The sequence below is a fragment of the Plectropomus leopardus genome, chromosome 18, assembly GCF_026936395.1.
Source record: "Plectropomus leopardus strain MGB_pleo_1.0 chromosome 18, ASM2693639v1, whole genome shotgun sequence".
Classification (NCBI taxonomy): domain Eukaryota; kingdom Metazoa; phylum Chordata; class Actinopteri; order Perciformes; family Serranidae; genus Plectropomus; species Plectropomus leopardus.
The window spans coordinates 28,417,694-28,441,718 of record NC_142193.1 but is presented as its reverse complement, the minus strand read 5'-3'; the positions used below and the strand labels follow the sequence as shown (position 1 = coordinate 28,441,718).

General features: G+C 41.0%; 1 protein-coding gene across 3 annotated transcripts in view; it reads right to left on the bottom strand.

Annotated features, from left to right (window-relative positions):
* Nucleotides 1–24,025, bottom strand: part of grin2ba (glutamate receptor, ionotropic, N-methyl D-aspartate 2B, genome duplicate a) — a 187,568-nt gene that overhangs the window by 12,478 nt on the left and 151,065 nt on the right. For all 3 annotated transcript variants that reach the window (XM_088069433.1, XM_088069432.1, XM_088069434.1), the window contains 6 exons: nt 17,775–17,928; nt 16,048–16,173; nt 12,495–12,724; nt 12,245–12,405; nt 11,196–11,383; nt 4,870–5,108 (listed from right to left, as the gene is read on the bottom strand). In XM_088069433.1, the coding sequence (XP_087925559.1) occupies nt 4,870–5,108; nt 11,196–11,383; nt 12,245–12,405; nt 12,495–12,724; nt 16,048–16,173; nt 17,775–17,928 (1,098 nt within the window). The remainder of the gene's footprint in view (nt 1–4,869; nt 5,109–11,195; nt 11,384–12,244; nt 12,406–12,494; nt 12,725–16,047; nt 16,174–17,774; nt 17,929–24,025) is intronic.

Here is a 24,025-nt window from a genome sequence, read left to right as displayed (position 1 = left end):
TCAGGATATATTTTCACCACTAAGAACCATCTTTCAATGTTTATCTGGTCCTTTTCTGTCTCATCTGTGTTTCTTTTTTCCATCTGCCTGTTTATATAATTTGCCATCACTTCATATCTTTTGTTTTTCTTCTTTTATTGTCTTGATTACACCCCACCTGCTGCCAAATCTGTCATGTCTTCCCTCCCATGACGTCCATGACAACGTCCCATTTTGGGCTTTCCAGAAGCATCCGCCTTAAAGGGATAGCTCAGATTTTTTTCGAAGTGGGGGGTTTTATGAGGTTCTTATCCAGAGTCGGTGTGTATTACATGACGAGTGACAGAGTACTGCACCGCTGTGAACGGAGGCAGTAACAAAATGTATTCTAGCCACCTAAAAAATCAATATGAGTTTAAGTGGCCGCTGTATTGACATTGTGTGTTTATCACACTTTGCCTCACCATTAGAGAGCCTTTTCACTTGCCACTACATTTTTTTCTCAGTCATAAAAATTTGCTTTTTCTATACCTAAGCACAATTGCACCGTGCACTGTATTATGCCACAGATCAGCTGTTTGGGTCACTCTTTCAGAGGTTAATAAAACAGACAACAAATACAAGAATATATATATTTTTTAAGAGATTGACATCACTTTACTTCTGTTACATTTGAAAGCCTGTTACGATCATTTTAACCTCTGAAACCTGAAAAAATGGTTTGAATGTTTCAAAAATATGGCAAAACATGAAGAGCAACGTGGTGAGAAATGTCCCGCAAACTGCAAAATAAAAACAAAAAAAGTTGTACAAAGTGACAAGAAAACTATATGAAAATTAGCTGAGATTAATTATTATTACACATTATTTAAAAAACAAGACAAAATGTCTATAAAACTATATTTATAATTATATTAATTATATATTTTAACTTATTATTTTCTGGTAATTTTCTAGTAACTAGTTACTTATTCTTGCTACTTTTTGGGCCATCTCTTGTTAAGTTTTTCTTTCTACTCCTTACCACGTGCCTCTTTGCCTAAACCTAACCGTCCGTGACTTTTGTTGCCTGATCCCAACCACGGCGACAGTCTGTATAAGCACCATGCTGCTTCACCACACCATGTGCCAGTGTTTCCAGATGTACAATAATTATCTAATTAATTATCTGTCGGACAATTTTGCACGACGTGATTGTGACCGCCGTATGATAATTTTTCTTAAATTACTATAATTTTGAATCTCTTGTACGATAGTTTAACATTTCCAATCTGGCAACGCCGCCATGTGCCTTTGCGGACGTCACGGTAACAGCATCCAGGAGTGTAAACAGCCAACACAGAGGGATACCTAAAACATCATAAGTAGACGCCATGTGACGAGCTGGGCTGAAAATGTGTTATTTGATCTTTATAGATGGTGTTTGAGAGCGAGCTGAGGATGAATTTTTGTGTGGTTTTTAGGCTTTTTCTCTTTTTGGCGCACACAAATCAGCAACGGCCACGACTGGGAACAAGAAGTTAATACTGTGGTGCATCAAATCTTGGACATCTGACAAAGTGATTGCTGCTTCGTATTCAACAGCAGATTTCGTCTACTCCACATGCCCACATAATGTAACAGTTGGCAGATTGCTGCCGGCCCGGCGCTACAGTAGCTGATTATTTGGGCAGGATGTGTGAATAGCAATAACTGTGGCCTGAGGGCTCCTAAGAATTCTCAATCCACGGGGGGATCACGGCAAAATCTATAAGTGATTACACCGGTACAGAAAGGCAGGAAATCAACAAATGACTAGCTGCCCCCCTATGTATGATTGCATATAGAGAGCCTATTGTACATGCTGCGGCTCATAATGTCATACTGCCTGCGTGTGGTGTAAGTATATGGCGCTAAATGCAAATGAAGCCAGCCGTGATGTGATGTGAGGGCTGTGAAAAGAGGAGTGATTAAAGCTCTAATACATTTACTGTTCTAAAGTCATTAGAGACTTTTTAAATCGATATAATTAATTTGTTTCAGTGTTGCAGGTGGGACCTGGAGGAGCAGGTAGCCAGGGGAGAAGCCGCCGCTGCTCACAAAGCCGGGAGGGAACGCTAACAGACCGTGATGCCATGACCGAAAACCCACGTGACTCACGCCAACCGTGACAGATGTCTCATTTTTTACACTGCCGGGCTTAAATGTTAATTGCGGCAATAACAATAAAGTTTATTGGATTATGCTGTGAAATTAAAAAAACGCGGAATCAATCTGAGTGGCAGAGCGAGGAGGAGGAGGACGAGAAAAGAAAAGGGAGAAAAAGGCGGGAGAGAAAAACACTCGAGTAAATGAGACCATGTGAAGCTGCGGATTGTGGAAAAGATAATAATTTCCACTGTTGTTGTTTGGCCCATGTCTGTGCTACATATGCAAATGAGCGCTCTGGATGAACATTTCCCCTGAATATTTTAACATACTGAATCATCTGGCCATATTTGCGGACACTCGGCGTTCATTTACGTTGTCACATTGTGGCAAAGACAGAGGTAATTTCTGTAAATGAGAGCAATCACTGCATGTTATACAAAGCGTAATTACTTTCGGATCCAGCCCCCCCCCCCCAAAACAAATTATAATGATGTCATAATCAAAAACAACACCAAGCAGCCTGTCGTTGGAAATGAGAAGTCAACTGACATTTTAGCAACTGATATTTCATGCTCCCGCCACACAAACAGGCGCCGACACGCACGCACGACCATAAACAAGGAGACGTAAAATTAACACCATACAAAATAATCAAAGTTGAGCACTGGAGCGTAACATTAGAGCAGAGAGGGGAAAATGTTAGGTTTTTTTGTGTTGCTTTCTTGGCACAAGCAGCATATCAAATGTGGGGAGGGGGGAGCGGCGGCGTGTGGCTCTGTGCTGTAAATTAGCCACGTGGTTTCGCCTGCAGCGGTTCACCTTCAGAGACACACAGTGAATTACACCGGAGCCATGTCAAAACAATTGGAATGCAAATCAAATACCTCGGGGGTGACTTTGGTCTCCTGGGATCCAGTAATCTACCCTCTCCGGTTCTGTGGCTGATTTTTGTTGAGTGAAATATTGATTTTGGCTCAACATTTTGTAAATATTTACCCCACGGACGTCAGATGGGCCTAACCATCGAAACGAAAGAAAAAAGGGCTCCAGTGTCTGTTTGGACGTGAGTTTGGGTTGGTGACATTCTCATTTGCAATTTTTGTATCCCCAAAAAGTCACAGAATAAAGCAGACATCACAGACAGAAACACTGATGAATAAACCGGTAATGAAGGTCATTTTACAGATGAGGAGTCGGTGACGCTGCACTAAACTTGATAAATATAAACTATGTGGATGCTTTGTTTACCCTTTGAAACCTAAGCAAATTGGCTGCATTTCTTTCAAAACCATGTGAAGAGGGCAATGAGCAACAAACTAAAAAATGACCCAAAATTTTGAAAGAAATGAGTGAAAAAAAAGTACAAGAAAATTAAATTATTCTTATTATTAATAATAAGTTAAAATTTAAAAAAATAAAATAAAAAAAAAACTTGGTAAAAGGTCATTAAAAATAATTTAAAAAATAATTCTGTAACATAATTTTGAATATGTAATTAAATAGTTTTTTTCTTTTCTTTTTTTCCCCACAATATTTTTTCCTTGCCTTAAAAACAAATGTAAATCTACTAATTTATCTTCAATATTTGGAACATTTCTGACAAAGTTGCTCATTGCCTTTTTTTCAAATTTTTTGAAAGAAATTGCACTGATTTGCTCGCGGCTCAAAGGTTTACTTACCTGCCTGCTGCCTTTAGACTTTTTATTGCTCTAAAATTAGCATTGTTTTTAACTACTGCACTTTTAAATACTGAAATTTCATAAGGTGGCAGAAGGTGGCTTTTGGCGTAACGATCATACACTGAAAATACTGACAGAGCGGACATATTTGACGAGTTCGGGGTAAGAACGGGCTGCAGTTGCACCGCGGCCCGTGTGCAACATGCCAAGCAGCATGTGTTAAACACTGATTTTTCATGTGAGATGACTTTATTCAGTGTTTCTACCAGTTTGAATCACCTGGTCTGTTTTGTTTTGTTTTTTTTGGAGAGAAAGAGATCTCTGCGGATAATTCGGCTCCCAATTAAACCCACATGAACAGATTATAATGAGGAGAAGTTTCAGCTGGCTGTAATCTGCAATCCTCACCACTAGATGCCACTAAATCCCCCTGAATCTTAAACACCGGACCTTTAAGCAAGAATGATGGCGAAAGCTTATAATTTTAATCTTAATTTATCTTGTGCTATCAGATGGAGACGGTTTAACACTATTGGTCAGTGTCAGCGTTAACTGTAGCACAAGTAGAGAAAGGTCATAAAGTCAGTGAAATGACTCAGTATGTCATATAAAAAAAAAGTTTGCTAATGATAATGATAATGATATTCAAATTACTGGTCAGATCAGACTAAATGAGTGTATTAAACTGGTAACGGTGTGTTTTATAACTGATAAATGTTTTATTAATGAAAGGCAAAAAGTAATCTCTCTTCTTTAAAAGTTACATAGTCTTAGTTTAAACATTTAAATCACTTTTTATATATCAGCCACAGAAAAAAACAGGTAGTCAAGTGTGATACGACTGGGTTTATCCCTAATTTGATGCTTGAAGACACAAGCACGGTGTGAAACGCATCAGCTCCAGCGTGCTGCTCTTTAACAGAACCTACTGCCAATCAGAATCTGTCAATCACAATATTTGTTAAAAAATACAACCCATGAAAAACTGAAGCACATTTCCTGTGGCGAACACATAACTGTGTGTTTTATCATACAGATCGATACATTTATGACTTTCATTTCCACAACATTTCAGTCTTACCCTGCTGATGGAGAAGACGAAGCCGGGCTGGCCGGAGCAGACGCCCATGAAGCAGAAGCGCAGCTGCCAGTAGAACCAGTGCTCGCAGATGAAGGTGATGAGCGACAGAGCCATGGCGGCGCCCAGCATGTAGAAGACGCCGGCCATGTTGTCCACGTCCAGCTGGCTGGACATCACTTCGTTCTTCTCGTGGTGGCAGATCCCCGTCAGCCACAGGGACTCCAGCTCCTCCATCTCACCTGCGTGGAGGGAATGTGACGACACAGCAGGGGGAGGGGAAGTGGGACGGAGGCGAGGACGGATGGACCGAAGAAGAGATGATGCAGAGGATGGGGCACGATGATGACATGTGGAGAGGCGTTTTTATGATTCGTACGGGAATTGAAATAAAGAAAGCAGTGTGAAAAAAAGTGGGAAGGCATGTAAAATATAAAGGAGAGAAGAGGGATATGATGTAACAACAGGATGGGTATTGGAGGGCACGAGGGATGGAGAGATGATGCAACGGAAGAAGAGAGGAGGGAAGATGGCGGGCAGGCGGTGGAAAAGGGGGGTCAGGGGAGTTAGAAGTGAAAAGCAGCCTTGATTTTCACAGTAGGCTTCATTGCAGACAGGAAAAGAGTCACACACACGCCACTGGTCACATGTTAATTGCACTTTTTTGTACTAATTTCTGCAAAAAACTGTCCCCCTTGAAATACATAAAAGCTCCAGTGTCAACAATCCTGCAAATTGTAAAGAAAACACGTGTTTGCATGTGTATGCCTGTGCACGAATGTGTGTTTGTGTTTGTGTCCGTGCGTCTGATGCCGGTCCCTGAGCTTCTGGTCTCTTTTGTGGGTCACCTTCTGTTTCATCACGAGCTGTTCTCTATCAAAGCCGACCGTGGCAGGACAGGCGTCGCTTAATTAATCATACATTCAGCCGTTGTAGCTGCACGTCAGCGCGACTCTTGCACCGGAGCACTGGCTGGCCTCTGAGCGCCAACGACAAGCTCCGCGGCATACAAACTCAAGAGAGGCTCCGCACACACACTCACACACACATAGATGCACGCAGGCATAAATACAGACACAAACACACGCAGCAGCCACTACTTTATGTCGACTGAGAAACTCACTGAACTGCAACCATTTTGCAGCCGTTTTGACGCAGTAAAACTGGCATTTGTATGAAAAGAGCGTATCAACACAATGATTCAGTTTCGGACGCTCTTGGGAATCTTGGGCAAACCTCTCGGGGGGTTGCTCGTAAAACTCAGAATATCTTTACGCTTTTGATGCGATTTCTTTTTCAGGGAAACGGGTAAATTTGGATCATGGAAAATGCAAAAAATATAACAGCCATTTTTGGTGTTTATTGGACAGCTAAGAGAGGAAAGCAAACATGGTTGGGGAATGCAACAATTGTCCCGACTGCAGTCAAATCCAGGTCATCACAGTTACACACTGCTGCTAGTTAAGTCCAACACTGTAAAAAGTGACCTTTAATTAAAAGTAAATATATAACAGCTACACTCCGCTCAGTTTTCCAAGTCTGTTTCAGCAGATTAATGCACACATTAACAGCTTAGGGAAATGACCACCCCAGATATGCAAGAAAAAAGTACAGGGAAATTACTTGGCAATTTGGCTGGGGAAACCCAAAACACAACAAATTAAAACAAAAACAAAAATTAAACAAGAAAGAAAAAAAACAAAAAAACAAACAAAACAAAACGGAAATGGCCTGAAAAAATGCTTAATTATAGGAATTCTGTTAAAAAAAAAAAAAATCAATATATCATTATAAGCATTTAAAATATATTTTTGTATAATGTTGTTGAAATTTTTCTCTAGATTTTTAAAAAATAATTTTGCAGGACATTTCTTTCTCTTCAAGTTGCTTATTGCCTTTTTCTCTCTGCTTTTGAGAGAAATCATACTTGTGAATGGCATCTGAATGCAGCACAAGAAAAGTGATGTGGATCCAAGTTTTAAAGAGTTAAACAGGTGGACTATTAGACCATAATAGTGTTTTGGTTTCTGATGAATGTATTTTTACACAGTACACTGGGATGTTGAAAATATCACTAAGGTTTTGTGCAAATCTGTAATGGAAAACCAACTAGTATGGTAGCCACAGTCCAGTATGCAGACACATGCAGAATATACAGAATATACTGTAGATTTATTATTATTATTATTATTATTATTATTATTATTATCACTGAGCTATTCCATTTCCCCTGTTCTTTCCACTGTTGTTACCTTTTGTCAATTTCCATAATATCCAAAGTATCAAAACAATAATTTACAAAAAACAAAGGTGGTTTGCAGATTATGAAAATATAAAAAGTTGATGTCAGGCAGCTCTGAAATGATACAACAGGTCTTTCTTTGCTTTCAAGGGCAAAAGGTCATTGATCTCAACCTGCTCTCTCAGTGACTCCAAAACTTTCCGTCCAACAGACAATCAGAAACCACCGTTTAAAAATGCTGTTTCTTTATCACGACAGCTGTGATGTATTTTTGCTCGGCCTGCGTCAGACTACCCAGACTCCCTTCCAGCACCTCGTACCAGGCCACTGGGCTCTCCACGTGAGTCTCATCGCTTTCTAGGCCACCAGGAGGGGAGTGGATGGCGAGGCGTGGTAAAGTGACATTGAAATCCTGAGAGGTGGCGAGACAGGGAGGCTTGGTTCCTGTATGAGTGCTTTTGCAGTGGCGCTGGGGTAGTGTTACTGCGAGCCGACCCAAATTCACACACACAGAAAAACCGACACTTTCTAGTTAAACTTTCTAGATAACCAAACTTATGATCAATAAGTCAGAAATACACACTCTTATTGAATTGTTGATCAATATAAACCTGTGTCACTAATAGGATCTCTACACCGGTGACGCTCAATTCGTTTAGTTGGGGGCCACTTCTGCAAAATGACAGGGGGCCAGGGGCCAGTCGCAACAGCCCCAAACATGTTTCTATGATTTCAAGCAAGTTTCTAGAATTTTAGGACAATTCTAATATTTGAGGACATTTCTAGGATTTTAAAACATGTCAAGGATAAAAACACTTTTCTAGGATTTTAGGACATTACTATGATTTTAGGATGTTTTAGGATTTTAGGATGTTTCAAGGATTTAAGCACTTTTCTTGGATTTTGGGACATTTATAGGAACTGAGGACAATTCTTGGATTATAGCACTTTTCTAGGATTTTAGGAAATTTCTAGGATTTAAGCTTATTCTAGGATTTTGTTTCTACGATTTTCGGATATTTCAATGATTTTCTGCTGGTTTTTTTTCTTCTTTTTTTTCCTTTTTTTTTAGGATTTTAGCACTTTTCTGGAATTTTAGCACTTATCTAGAAATGTAGGACATTCACTCAGGTGTTTGTGAGTTTCAAGGATTTTAGGAAGTTTCTAGGACATTTGTAGGATTTTTTTTTGTAGGACATTTTTAAAATTTTAGGACACTTTAAGGATTTTGGGACATTAGGGGTTGAGCTCTGTCGGGCTAATTCACAAATTTTATTGTGAATTAGGATATAGTTGGGGGGGGGGCACCCGGCACCCTGCTGGGGCCTAGATTTGGCCTGTGGGCCATAAATTGAGTATCACTGCCTTCACCGCTCTCTTTATCTCTCTTATATGCGCACACACTCACACACATCCGCTCTCTCATTTTTAAAGGCCTGACCCACATTCACATGTACACACACACACACACACACACACACACACACACACACACACACATACACACACAACCCCGCGCACTCATGCACACACGGTGTTGAAATACACCAGGAGCGATGCTGGCACCCCTAACTGGGACGCACTATAGTGGGCCCCGGAGGGCCCTTGGTTCAGGATGCTCACAACACGCTGGACCGTGCCCAAATAAACTCACACGCAAACTTGCGCACGCACACACACACACACACACCAAACTTCCATTACATTCCCCATTCTGCATTGAGCCGTATATCAAAACAGGACATTGTGAAATTAGACTGTTAGAGTCGATAAAGTGAGCGCGCAGCTGCTCTCTGTGACATTTTGACTTATTTATGATGAAGAGTTTTCTCTTGAAAACCGTAAAGCATGTTCTGCACGGGGGGGTCAGGAATGGACATTTTGAACACATTTCATTTCATTCCCCGCTCGTTCGGAGACTCATTAATGCTCCGGCTCGAGCTGACAGGAATGAAGTGTTTCAAAAGAACAAGCCCTGGAGAGCTTGGACAGTCTCCCATAAAAGGCAAGCGTGATCATAAAGCACCGGGCCCCCACGGTGGAGCTAAATCTCGAGTTACATTCCTGGCAGCACTGTCTTACCTTTTCTGTCTGTTCTTGGTATAATAAGAGGGAAATTACACATATGTTTGACTTGCAGAGCCAATTAAACACCAAAATTGTGGTCACAGACACAGAAATTAATTAGAAGAACTATGATTTCCCCTCCTTTGACCAGTGCTTCCACCCCTGCACAGTTTTGAGTGCATGAAACCCTAAAATCTTACAGTCTGAGAAGCCTATTTTTGCGTTTAGAGTTCTTGAAAATGTTGTATTTTACACATGAGAAATAAACTTAGCCACTGTTATTTGTCCCTACAGCGCAGCCTGAGGCAAGATTTGTTCAGAGCATATTGGTGGGTAAATCAAGCGCCTCGAATTAGCTCTTCAAGGATAATTCATGTTTATTACAGTTTGGATCTTATTTCTTTAGTTTTGGTGATTTCTACTGGTTTGGCAAACTGGTTTCTACTAGTTCTCTTGTTCTGTTGAAAAGGAGGAGAAACTGTTGGAGTTGTGGAGTGAACAAGAGTTTTGATTCGGCATAAATCTGAATCACTAACCGGTTTACGTCTAACCTCCATGGTCTCCTCCAACTGAAACAGCCCGGCTAACCAACAGAGGTTTTATGTAAATACACTTCACCTTTCAGGATTATACTGATGCAGAATTGACAACAATACTGTCCGTAAAGGACACCTTTTACCTCTTGTTTCTACATTTACGTGTCTTTGCAGAGGTGTAAGAAATTGTTAAAATGTCTGATTCCTTTAGAGGAGCTTGGTTTAATGTTTTTGACCAGGAGCACCCTGGGAAATAACCTCAAAAGGCATCTACGCCGCATTTCATTAGTAGATCTCCTTCACTTTCCTCAGCCTTCTGTAATACGTAACAACTGACGTTGCACGGAGCCCAACTTGGTGAAACACACCTGCCTTTGTTCACTTTCAGCCAGACTATCACGGATCGATCAGTTGCAGGTTTAGTGTCGTATTGCTTTTTACAAATCATCAGAAATACAAACGAGTAAATAAAGTAAATACCTACAGACTCCTTTCAGTGAGCTGAATGCGTCCTCTGCACATAAATGCGATACACAGTCACTCAATCAGCTGCATCAGTTTCTGATTTAATCATTTCTGAGTGTGATCTGCATCATGATTATCACAACTATTACTTTTTTATTCTTAATTTGTTCATGATATCTTTCAAAATAGCAATTTCTCCCCATGCATTCACAGATATTGTTGGAAATACAGAAATATAGATTATATAGTTTTCAATAAGCAACTGTCTGCTAATAGACAAGTGGATCTTTACACGCGTGAGCCGACTTTTAAATGACATAGATTTGTTTTAATTCACCAATTTATTCATCTTCTCCTCCTTCTGTCGTGCAACCGGAGTCTAACTTACAGTATTACTGCCCCCTAACTATGGACGTGTTTTCTGGCTTTTCTTTCTCACATGCATACTTGCAATGAATTGTGGGTGATATAGACCTCTGGAGTGACCATTGTTGTTCATTCGCCCCCTCAGCCTTCCAAGGGTCCATCTCACCAAGTTCACTTCAGTTTTTTAGACTATTTGAATGGCGATTAAAATGGCGAAGTTGTTGAATGCAGCACTAGCTGTCATGAAATAGCGACCCTGCAAGATCCCCGGTGTTTGCAAAATCTCACAGTGTGTGACTAAAAAAACTCACATTACCTGAAGATGTGAGAGACGGGGTCAGACTTTCGTCTTTAAAATGTCTTTTTAAGTCTTCTCAGTTATTGGAGGCATGTTGAGTATAATGCTATTATAACCACTAAACTGGATTTATCCTTTAATGTTTGCTTCAAGGCTGTCAATAACAACTTGTGTTATTTCCCTCAGAGCGTGCTGCGTTATCTCAGTGACTAACTCCTGCATCTTTGAGTCATTATTTATACAACTCATCACATCGCCGCAGCTGTATGCATGACAGAGCCTCTACTAGCACCGAAACTGTGCATCATCTATGAATAAAACAGCGGCGAAAACAGAAAACAGCACGCCGTCTTACCGTCTCCAAAGAGCTGCAGGATGGCCAGGTCCACGTGCCTCTTCCAGAGCGACTCCTTCTGGATGGCGATGCCGTACCCCGTGGTGGCGAAGATGTAGCCGCTGCCAATGGTCACCAGCTTGCAGCCCTCGTCCCTGCCAGCCATGTAGTTCAGCACGGCCGCGTCGTAAATGAAAGCGTCTAGTTTGCTAATGAAAAAGAGAGAGAGGGAGAGGGAGAGCGAGATAGGTTACAATTAATTAGCACTTTGGAGTCAGACATCACAGCTACAACATCCAATTAACCTGCTAAATAGCACTAAGCTGCTGATAAGTGTAATAGACTTCCACTTGGTTTGCCAAAGGCGGGAGCTGGCACACAGACTGGTGAAAAGGCTCACTCGATGAAAAGTGAAGAGGGGGAGTGGAAGTATTATTGGAGTTATTCAGCAACAATATGTTTACATGTAGAGACGCAGGAAAGACAAACGGGACATTTAGCAATGATTCTCGATCTGAACCAATTTACACTTAAAATATGCAGTTTTGGGGAGTAGTCGACAACATGTTGTGCGATTACTAGTTTGACTACAATTACGGATTGACGATAATATCTGCACTTCACGGGAAGCGACAGATATTGGCTTTCAAATGAAATATCATAATAGTCCAACGTGTTGATTTCTGCCGATATGAAAAAGTGTTTTAAAAAAAATATATTTTATTTAAAACTTTTTCCAGTTTGAAAAGAGAAACAGCTCTGAAGCGGCTAAAAAAAGGAACACAGATGGGAAGAAAGGGAAAGAAAAAAAAGGAACTAAAATATCAAAAAAACAAACCAAAAAAAGCCCTACAATTTAAATTCAAACAGAGGTTGAACACAGGCGTTCTGGTCAGCACCGTATGAGGAGAAAAAGTGTTTTTGACGTTTACAGCATGTAAACATGTTCCACTAGAAGCTCTCAATGCAAGTATGAACCTGAAAATGATCACAATATGTCCCCTTTAACATGAAAACCCCTTTTTTTTAAAATTCATTTTAACAATAAAGAAAATGATGCAGTTTCTTACCCGGCCTTCAGACTCTGCAGAGCCTCGTTGACGTTTCTCTGGTGGAACTTCGTCATGTAGCCGTGCATTTCGGGATAGTTGTTCCTAATGTTTCTCTCTGTGCTCCCGTTTGGGACGGTGCCAAACCGAAACGGAGGCGAGAAGTCATTGGGACTCTGGAACTAAACATGGAAGACAGACAGGCATGTTGAAGCACCAACTTTTTATTAAATACAGATGGAAAAAAGAAGAAAGAAACTTTCCATCTTACCTTTTTGTCTGAGAGGCCAGTCACCTGGTCCACATACTCCTCCTGGATCATGAAAGCGGCCAGGTTGGCAGTGTAGGAGGCCAGGAAGATGACAGCGAAGAAGGCCCACACTGAGACCATGATCTTACTGGTGGTGCCTTTGGGGTTCTGCACCGGCACAGAGTTGTTAAAGACCAGACCCCAGAGCAGCCAGATGGCCTTCCCGATGGTGAAGGATGGACCGTGAGGCTCTGAAAGAAACACAGCGATGGTTATACATGATCAGCTTGTTTCCAAACCAGTGCATATGACACACATTTGGTCTTTTACTCCAGCTGAGCTTTTATTTTGTGTAGTGGAACGAAACTGACGAGCTAATTCATAAAATGATTGCGCCCTGCAACTGCAACACAGCTGCAAAGCAAACAGCGTCTCGGTGCTCCTGTGCTATTTGCGCATATTTGAATGAGGTAATATGCAGACATTTGGCACAAAATGAGTGACACAAAGGGACTTGACTATTTTGCAATGAACAAATCCTCCAGAAAGTGATGAGCATGTCAGCTTTATCTGGACATGTTCTTGTGAGTGAACTTTTTCTGTTGCCGTCATGGCATTGTTACGTTTTAGAGTAACCGCCACTCCAAATCTTTTATTATTTTAGTATTATATATAACTTAAACTGAATATTATTTTCAGCATTATTTTTGGATAATTCTAGTTGACATAAGAAGATAAGAGGGGGAAAAAAACCCCAGAAATATAAAAATGAAATTGATTTTGCTCTTGAAAATGACTTTCTTTTGCAAAAAATGCGATTTTCCCAGCTTTTTGTCTAATATATATATATATATATATATCACACTTGAATGTACTTAACATATTTTATTTTTTAAATGGTTAAACTGTCCATCCATGAGCTGGCAGCAGCCTGATTCACTGCAGCCATTATGCTGTGATAAGCAGTTGGTTCATAATGTTTTTGTGTGGGTATGTGTGAGTGTGTGAGAGAGAAAGAGAGTGTGTGTGCACGCACGTGGGTGTGTATTGTTGTATGGGGCTTTTGTTCACGGACAAACTGACTTCACGGTGCCAAATATCTCCTTTGTGAAGTTTGCGAGGAAAGTTGGTTAAATGAATCGGACAGAGACTTTACAAATCTGCAGTCAGGCCATTGATACATTATTGCGCCGAAACCTCTGAGTCCAAACTTCGATCTGCACTCTTCATGATACCAAACTCCCACAGCGCTGCACGCAGATAAAACAAAAGGCACACAGAAGAGAACAGCGCTTTAGGGAGGAGTACATCTTCTCCAGAACATGATGAAGGATGAGAGGAATGTAAAAAAAAAGATTGTCTATATATAGCCACATCAGAGATAGAGTTGTGGGAAGACATTGATTTTTTTTCCCACTTTCTTATCTTTTTGGCTGGGGGAGATCTAACGCAAAACTCGCCCCTTGCTGTCAGATCTGACACGTGATTTTGGGAAATATGGAAATGAATGCAAATGTCTCGTTCCGGAGTGAAAGAACTGGAGGTGTGTTGAAAGACACACCTGTAAATGATAGAAAGTGCTATTTAAATGATAGCAGTGAGGAGGAAGGAGAGGAGGAGGAGTGGAGAATGAAGTCATTGGGTCAGCGAGGACGGCGAGGACGGCTGGTCTATATGTGGAGGCGGCCCGCGGCGTGCTTGTGCGTCTGTCAGTCTTTGTGCACAGTAAGACAATTTGTACATTTGCAGCGAGGACGTAACAGACAGAAGCATTAACCTGCTCGGCTGTACCCGTGCCCGCTTGTTTGGTGCAAATTAGTAGTCGGAGCATTACTCATCCAACACTCTTCTGCAGAGGCCCAAATTGCCCACCGCCATGTTCTCTGCATACTTTTGGAAGATGAAAGTACTTCCTGTTTTTATCCCTCTTTGAATGCTTAAATTTTGTCGACAGATAGCACCTGATTTGGATTCCACCGTCGGATTGTTTTCACTGCCAAATTATTAAACTGCTTTCATGTGCTGCTGTTGGTCTCACATTCAGGACTTTCAAGTTGGCTGCTCAATATTCTTTCATTCAGATGCGATTCAGAAAATCAGGTAAAAATGGAAAATGCCAGAAAATTAAACCCAACGGGCGACTAAAAACAGGCAGAGCGCTGATATGGGAGTGCATACGAGCCAACAACATTCGTTTTAAAAAAAGAAAACCATTCATTTATCAATTAATCAGTGAAAATAGTGAAAAGCAGCCTGTGAAAAAGTGATGCCACAAGAAGGGAAGTATTATCGGAGGCATCTGTTATGGTGTTGCAAGTGTGATTTTTAGATCCGCTGAACATCATCACTGCTTAAAAGACGACAACTGGTTACCAACAGAACGGGATTTTATACTAGTAAGTCGCTGTACCAAATACGTTTTTAATTAAACCTAATTGTTCTCTGGGTTAATCTGATAGGTAATGTTTTTTTCCAATCCACCAAATGTGATATATGATTCACACCAAAGTCCTGAAAAATTACTTACTTTTTTAACCAAAATAATCATGTCACAACCCTCCTGATGCTGAGTGATGCTTCGGCTGTGAACCACTGAATCTGCACTACAGGTCCGTGCAGAACATGCAGTCATATCTAATAGCAGATCTAGATAAAACTAGCTCCATTTCAACCAGCTACAACACTAAAATCAGACTTATGCATTGATGCATCTGCATTAACAATCCAAAAATGTCCTAACATATCAGTCTCTGCTGCAACTTTCTGCAAAAAAATCCTTTTACTGTTAGTTGACAATAACAAAGTACATTTCAAAGGTGTTTTGAGCGCAACAAGCCCATTTTTATCTAGTTAGATTATAAAAATCTACATAGAGAAATCTCTACGACACTCAGCAACTCACATCAAAACTTTCTAGATTGATAAATAGTACTACGGAGAGGAAAAATATGAACATTTAATTTTAGGGTAAACTTTCCCTTTAAGTGTAGTATCAGAGTACAAATACACAGACACAAAAGCAATGTGTAGAGGAGGTCGAGGTGGGTGATCTGGGCATAAAAAAGCACAAGACTTGTAGTTCATTTTGAATATTTTAAAAGCCAAAGCATCTCGTGCTTTTTATCAGTTTTGACTTGATGTCCCTCGATTTGGTGACCATAAAACGAATGCTTGGAGTTGCCTTTGTTCAGTATGATCACTTTGTGTTGGCACTTTGAGGCTTTGTTGTCATGCAGATAAACACAATCTGAATAAAATTACATCTCCTGCATCAACAGATTTCCTGTGGAGAGCTTAAAAACTCTTACTTTAATTCCAAAGAATTACGTCACTTTTGACACATGTTGTGGCGGTATAATTTCTCCGGTAAATGCAACCTGAGCGCGCCCTCCCATCTGCTGTGTTCTGAGCGAAAAGAGTGAGAGAAGAGGGAGGCGGCACGACGAAAAAGACTGGAAAAGAAAAGGTCTGCATCAATTTACATCTTTATTCTCCAACTCCACCCCCCAATAGGTACCATCATGCCTCTCTGTGTGTGTGTGTGTGTGTGTGTGTGTTGCATGAAACCTCTCACCTTTGCCGTCAGCCAGACAGCGGTTGTAGCCCACAGGGCTGAAGTACTCGAATATAAACACAGCCATTGCTGACACCAGCAACAGCATCACGAACATCATCACCCACACATCGGCGCTGAAGGGCTCTGGAGGGCGAAAGAGGGAAAAGAGGAGAGGGAGAGAGATGAAGGGGGACCACAGAGACGGGGGATTGAGGGAGGGAGCGTGCACGGACAGAGATTAGGAAAAGAGAAGAGAGCAGGAAAAAAAGGGGTGTGAGAAGGCACAACACGGGGAATAAACGAGGGACGCCAGGGGACGGAGGAAGAGGCAGAGAGGAGCGAGGGCGGCGGAGAGGGAGGGAGAGAAAATGAAGCGGGAGAGGGAGAGGGCAAGAGAGATATGCAAATGTGGAGCGCCAGATTGAGAAGAGGAAGGAAGAGTCAGAATTGGAGTAGGAGTGGGAAATACAAGAGGGCAAAGAGACAGGAAGCGAGAGAGAGAATAAATAAACAGTTAGCCTTATTATCACACACTGCAGTCTGCCTCCTCGTCATACAAATGCATTAAAACTTGCCTCTAATCACTTTTGTCCACTAAATCAGCTTTAGTTGGACTTCTAAAGGTGTGAAAATGGATGTCAACCTAAAGTGACCTGACAAAGATGCATGAAGCACTCGGAGTCTGTCAGGAGAGCGGCAGCAAAGACAGTTAGAGCAAACTCAATCAGTTCAAAGACTCTTTGAAACCACGCTGCGGTGGAGCGTGTACACCTGTTTACAGGGCACCCACCTCTATTTCTGTCCATTTACAATAAACCCACCCATCGCCAACAAAGCCATTGAAATATATCCTTTCTTTTTATTCTTGAAATATGAAAATCCTTCAGTTTTTTTCTAGTAAGTCAAAATATCTGCACTTGCTCTCATTAGGCTGGCACTTCTTAAATCTAACACATGGTAGAGAAAAACCTCTGTTGACTTGTAGGACTACACACCATCTAAACCCGTATAAACCCAGTGGGCCTGGAAACGATATCTCCACGCTGTGCACCAAGATAAGCCTCCTGCGCCCAAACTGCTGTCAAAACCTTCATTCAGAATTGCAGACGCAGCCTCCAAGATTTTCTCAATGGGGAAAGCGTCAGAGATGAGGCACAGAGAAAACAGAAAAGCTTAATATGACCTCAAATCACCAAGGTGTTCAAAATTATCACATGATCAGGCTGTGCGTCTGTTTTTGGTGAAATATGGTAATTTGTGGTGGAAGTTTACTTGACAAATTAGCAGATTTGCACAGGATTAAGATCACAGTGGACATCTTCAGTGACTTCAAATCATATGTGGTCCCCATAAATACATAAATAAATAATTTAAGCTTTGCACCTCGGGCGGCTCAGGACATAAGACCACTTTTTTCCTTTTTTTTAAAAAAATCTAGTATAATAATAATAATAATAATAATAATAATAATAATAATAATAATAATAATAATAATAATAATAATGTCTTTAAAAATAAAAATAAATAAAAAATAAACTAAGAGATGAGAAAAAGGAGATCATCATTTTTTTTTGAGTACGCTCTTGGAAAAAAAATGACAATCCTATAAAAGTGAGTGTTGCGTTTATGTTTTATGACAGCCTCATAGTTACAATATCACCAACTGTCAGAAACATGGCCTTCAGGTTTTTCCTTCAGCCTGTCTCTGCCCCAGACTCCTGACAGCCCGCTACTGTTATTCTCACCTAAGAAGGCCGAGGGTGAAACGGTGCCGTTGCTCCGAGAGACCATGACGCTGATGCCCGTCTCGATGAAGGGGACGGAGAAGTCGATGACCTCGGACCTTTCCTCGTTGATGGTCAAAGAGCCGACAGCCATGTGGGCGTTCTTTAACACCACCTTGTAAAGACGGTGAAAAACAGAGAAAACATCCATTAAACACTCTTTATCCTTCCGGTGATGAATGGAGCGCAGTTTAAAGGAAAAATCTGCTCTAAATCTTTTTCCCGAGGGGGGAAGTTTTGTTTGGTGCTGCTGCAACAAAAGCATTCAAAAAACAAATTCAATTGAGACAGACAAGAATAGCTCATAGTAAAAAAATTAAAATAAAGAAAGCATAAAAATAGCTTTTCACAGCCATCAGTTCATTTGAGGGTGATTGAGAATGTCTGTGAATCTGAAAAGAAACACGATAAGGACAAAGGTGGACGCCGTTATTCTGCAGTAGCCCTCGAGTTCATTCGAACATTGCTGAAAAATAGCTTTTTACGACGTCCCTTACATTTCTTTGTCCATTTTGTTGTTGGCTCGGCTCTTATTTCACTGAGTGAATGAATAAATGTGACTGAGCCTCTTCAGCAATCTAATATATCAAGAGTAAATATTAGGTTTTAGTGTCAGCCCTTGTCCACGAGCAATATCTTCTGTCTAGACGCATCACTTTGCACTGATGTCCAGCAATCATGCAGACAGAATCCATTGTGGAAGATGTCCAAAAAGCCATTTTTCAACAATCTGTTGTTTAATTCAAGTTTGCACTAACAGAAAGGTAATGTGGCTGTACACGCAGCTGTACTATTAGTAATACGTGTGTATAACTAAAAGTGAACTTGTTGGTGTTTTGGTGTGCTTGGATCTTAACCTGTAAAGACACATGACCTGGTAAAATAACAGCTGAGATTATTAACAATCATAATTTTAATTGACCTCTCTTATGGCCTACAAAGAGGACTATTTCTACTATTGATTATCCTTGAACATGAGCTATGCTGCTGGATGAATAATTTAATATTTATGTTGTGCATGATAATTATTCATAGCTGTATGACTCCGCTCACAAGTCAAGTCATTTTATCCTATTAGACGTTGAAATTTTCATTATTTGCATATAAAATCTTGAGTTATGGCCATGTTTCATGAGTTCACAGTGACCTTTGACCACCAAATCCTCATCAGTTCATTATTAAATCCGAATGGACGTTTGTGCCAATTTTGAAGAAATTCTTTTAGTGTATTCTTGACATATTGCAATCATGAGAATGAAACGGATGAAAGGTCACAGTGACCTTTGACCATCAAAACGTAATCAATTCATTTTTGAGGCCAAGTGAACATTTGTGCCAAATTTGAGAAAAAAATCCCTCCTTTTGAGACATCCTGTTCATGAGAGAGACAGACAAGGTCACACTGACCTTGACCTGTGACCACCAAAATGTAATCAGATCATCTATAAATAGAATGGAACGTTTTTGCCAAATTAAAAATAAAAAAATCATCAAAGCTTTCTTGAGATGTTGCATTTAACTCAATTTGACAGACGCAATCTTATAATGACCTTGACCTTACACCTACGACAACCAAATTCTCGTCAGTTCTTTGTTGAGTCCAAGTGAACGTTTGTGCCAAATTTGAAAAAATTCTCTCAATTTGTTGTTGACATTTGGCGTCATAAGAATGAGACAGACGAGGTCACAGTGAAATTTGACTACTAAAGTCTTAAAGTTCATCACTGAGTCCAAGTGAACGTTTGTGCCAAACCTCAAGGTGATGTTGAGATATCGCTTCCACAAGAATGGGATGGACGGACGGAAAATCACAGGGCCACCGGCGCACACGCATGAAAAGTATATTAAAAAATGTCAAACTATTCCTTTAGCTTTTGTATAGCGAAGCAAACACAGGATCTTGGATGGACGGATGGACAATCTGAAAACGTAATGCCTCCAGCCGATCAACGGCGTGGAGGTGTAAAAATTCCAACATATCACGGCTACTTTAGTCGCCATTAACATGCATGAAGCACGCAGCAGATTCTCCTTTAGCTGTCAGAAGGTATTTTGGGGAAATGTGGGAAATCAGAGGTGACATAACAGCAGATCGGACAGGTTTGAGGGAAAGTGGATGAATTAAAAAAGAGGTGGAAAAATGAGAATGAGCAAAGTGAAGCAAAGAAACATGAAGACGTTGGAGACAATGATGGAGCGGGACACACTTTCCACACACGGCGCTCGGAGTGGACACTCGTGATGCACGTCGAGGGAGGGAGAAAGAGGGAGGAAGAAAGTGGGTTACCACAGTGGGTCATGGCTGCTGGAAATAGCCGCCCCAATGCCTCTCCTCCCTCTACCTGCCTCCCTCCGTCCCGTCAGTACCTCTGCACAGGTAGTATATTTAGCCCCAAATTTTTACAGCCCTACAGCACAGGGGTAAAGTGGGACGAGACTGTCTTACTGAGTTAATAAAGGCGTTTGTGGCTGCGTGAGTCAAAGCTCCAGTACGTGCTCGAGCGTTCGAGAGAGTGTGTGTGTGTGTGTGTGTGTGTGTGTGTGCGCATATGAGTGAGTCATAAAGGGAGAAAGACAGAGAGAAAGAGAAGGGAGCGAACCTTTGTTCTCTACCTGTGAAGTGGACCTTTACAGGCAGGGAGAATATTACACATCTACTCTGCACATTATCTGCAGTTTTCAAAGTGTTTGCCAGCATGCATTGTGTGTGTGTGTGTGTGTGTGTGTGTGTGTGTGTGTGTGTGTGTGTGTGTGTGTGTGTGTGTGTGTGCATTTGTAACTTTACAGTCTTGTTTGTTCTGTCAGCATGTAAGTACGGATGTGCACGTTTCACTTCTTTGTGTGTGTGTGTGTGTGTGTGTGTGTGTGTGCGTGCGTGTGTGTGTGTGTGTGTGTTCGTGCCTGAATGTGCGAACGTCTCCCTGGGGAAGAGAGCGAGTCCATCCAGCAGTGTACTCACTTCCTCTCTCTCTCCGCTCGCTCTCTCCATCTCCCTCCTACGACTTGTTCTCTCCGTGTTATGAAAGTGACCCATGTGGGTGTTATTGAGAATGAGTGAGCGAGGATTTGTGTATGTGTCTCAGCTGGTGTGTGTCTTTATGCGACTGTGCTGGCGCGGCCAGACTCATGTAATCAAGTGTATTGCCTCTAATATTTTAGATTAGGGGTATTAGGGGCGGCACAAGTCAGTGCAGCCCATGAAATCTGACACTGACTGCCAGAATCCAGTTATGACAAAATGTTGGCCTTCTTAAAGCGTCCATTGATTTTTTTTTTTGTATTTTTTGTCTTTCCAAGCCGTGGTAAATTGTGTAAAGGCTCTCAGTGATCTCTGTGAGTGTTCAGGAGTGTGCATAGGCACGTCCTAATGTGTGTGTGTGTGTGTGTGTGTGTCAGCCTCGGTCCAGATTTCTGTCCATTAATGGTGTGAGATATACTGTAGTTCTGGCTTTGCTCCAGCTGGAGAAGGACACCGGATGGCTTTATAGATACAGCCAGGGGCGTAGCACCAAATTCTGGGCCCTGTGCATAAGTGGTGTCCATGGGCCCCCTGGCCCTTTCTCTCTTGATCCATATCATTCACACACCTTTTAATTTTTTTATTTTTAAAGTCAGTATGCTTTCTTTCCCTTTCCTTTCCGTCTTTTTTTAGAACCCCATTTTCCTTTTCTTGGGGAAAAAACACAACAGTGTACCACGGTGCTGCAGCAGCAAGCAGTCGGTACGTTTACAAAATGTTAGAAAAATTATTGTGTCAGTCTGACTAAAACTAAGGCAACATTTAGACGATAATGCCCCTACTAAAAATGGGTGTTTTTATAGCATGAATTACTCAGAAATAAAGAAAAATACAAACAAAGGAAACAAAAAGTTTTCACCCCAGGCTTTTCAAGGGCCCCCACCCACTGAGGTTCCGATAATCAGTCCCACTTTTCAAATGATGCCTCTGGTTACAGCAGATATACGAGGAAGTGTGTGTGTGTATTTGTGTGTGTGAGGGAGATAAACTAACATCAGGAGTTTGTCCTCTCTGTGCACATATGGACACAGTCTGGGTGTGTGTGCCTGTCTGTGTCCATGTGTCCGCATTCATGCATGTATTCTCTTATGTTTGTGATCGTTCATGCATAAGTGTGCCTTGTCTGCGTGTGTGAGAGAGTGTGTGTGAAAGAGACAGAGCTGCTGAGATGGATGCCCCCCTCCCTCCACCTAATGACCATTCATCTGTGGAGGTGAGAAGGAGACGGCACATTACGGCGCTTTTAGTCCGGGCGATAGAGTTTTTCTTTTTTTACAGGTGAGCACACTTACAGCTCAGTGCCCCCTAAAGACACTGGCAGCATGATTTAAATGGCTTTATATAATAGATTAAATGGGTCAGTTTAATGTAAATTAAAAAGCAAAAGTTTTAATGCTTGAAAAAAGAGACACTTGTCTGTGACTTTCAAACTTCGGTGTCCACACAAAGAAGCACACGGAGCATGTTTTCAACCTGTGACCTTTTGGCTTCTATTGATCTGTTTGCTTTTTCCCTCAATCGCCAAAGTCAGACGGCACGAGTTCGGCTCGCTCTTATAGGTTGAAGTATGAGAACTGACAACGACCTTACCTCGGGACCAATGTCGATTAGGAAATGTTTAGAGCCCCAAAGTGAATTGTCGCAGCTGACTGAACTGTGTGCACCCTTGGGTGAGGTGCTTAGCCCATCTGACATAAGTGTTAGGCCCGTCGGGCAGAGGGTTGACCCGGAAAGAAAAGCTCATAATTCAAGGTATGAAAACACACTTCAGAGAGGAAATGAAGCCTGCAGGTAGCTTCCTATAGAAGCTAAATATAGTACAGCTCATTGGGCCCACAGAGGTGAAAACAAACTCTTTCTGCTCTTTGACTTTTCTTCACTTCCATCTCAACAACCAGAATCACAGCGACTGCAGGGTGATGAAAATCAATTATTTTGGCTCTATGAGCACATGATTTGTTGTATTTGCAGTGTCCAAGCACACTGTTATCGAGCTGTAAAAGGTGCACTGCAACTGCGCGAATTGAAATGTATTTTATTTGCATTTGTTGCAAATTTATTTTGTAGAGATTAAAATTTTAAACTTTTGGATACTGAGGGAAATGACTTGGAACTTGTCACACAGCAGTACGCATGCATCACGGGATCTGTCGGTTTTTAAAAAAAAATTTGTCGCTCATGTTAACAGGTTAAAGCAGCCACACTGCTTTTCATGAGCAGTGCTCTTCAGGCGCAGCACGGTTGCTGCTCAGCTGCGGCACATCGAGAAATGCAGATTTTTTCTGCGTGTTGTTTTCAGCAAAAAATAATGAAAATCAGTGAAAATAATCTCTTAAAAACCTTAAAAAAGCAAACTTTTGGGAGGAATTAAAGATAACATTACGATACATTTTCTATTGTTCACTACTAGTATCATACATTACTTAATGTGTGTATGTATAGAGAAATACATCTTTAAAAAATATCCAAAACTAATGTACTTCAAAAGAGAGCTAAACGAACTGTAAAAAGTACTTTTTAGTTGGAAAAAAACAGACTTTCTTATAAGTTTAGGTTTTTTGTAAATGTTTTCATATATAGTGAGCTCCTATACAGACATGTATGTCTTTGTTGATTCATTTTTAACTCATATTACATATTCAGTAGATTATGTAACCCTTTTTTGTGTGCGTTAAATAAGAAAACTACATTTTAAAAAAGATGTACTTTCTTTTATATCTGCTGTGCATCTGGATTGTGAGGCTTCATACTTTGGCCCCATTGTTTTTTCCAGCTGATATCTCCCAGTTCTAGTTCTCTGCAGAGGAAATATTTAGGCAAATGTGAAAAAACCATTTTGCTTCAGTGTGTTTAAATGACAAATATAAAGCTATCTGATCAGAACTGCATGCTGGCATTCGGAGAGTAGAGTTGGTGTAAAATGGGCAGGCACAATAAGCTTCAGCTGACACCTTTTCACTGAGCAGGAAAACAAGTCTTTGTGTTGCTCGCATTGTTTTTACTGAACTGTTTTGTTGGAAAACATATTCATTTTTTTAGCTGTTTGGTTTTTCTATTTTCGGAACTTGTTGAAAACATTTCAATTTTCACTTCTGCGCCAAAGCCGACTGCTCTGAGCCTGTTTTGTAATCGCAGCATTTTCTGCCTCAAATGGAGGGAAAGAAGTCATTTCCTTCCCTGAATTGTGGCCAAA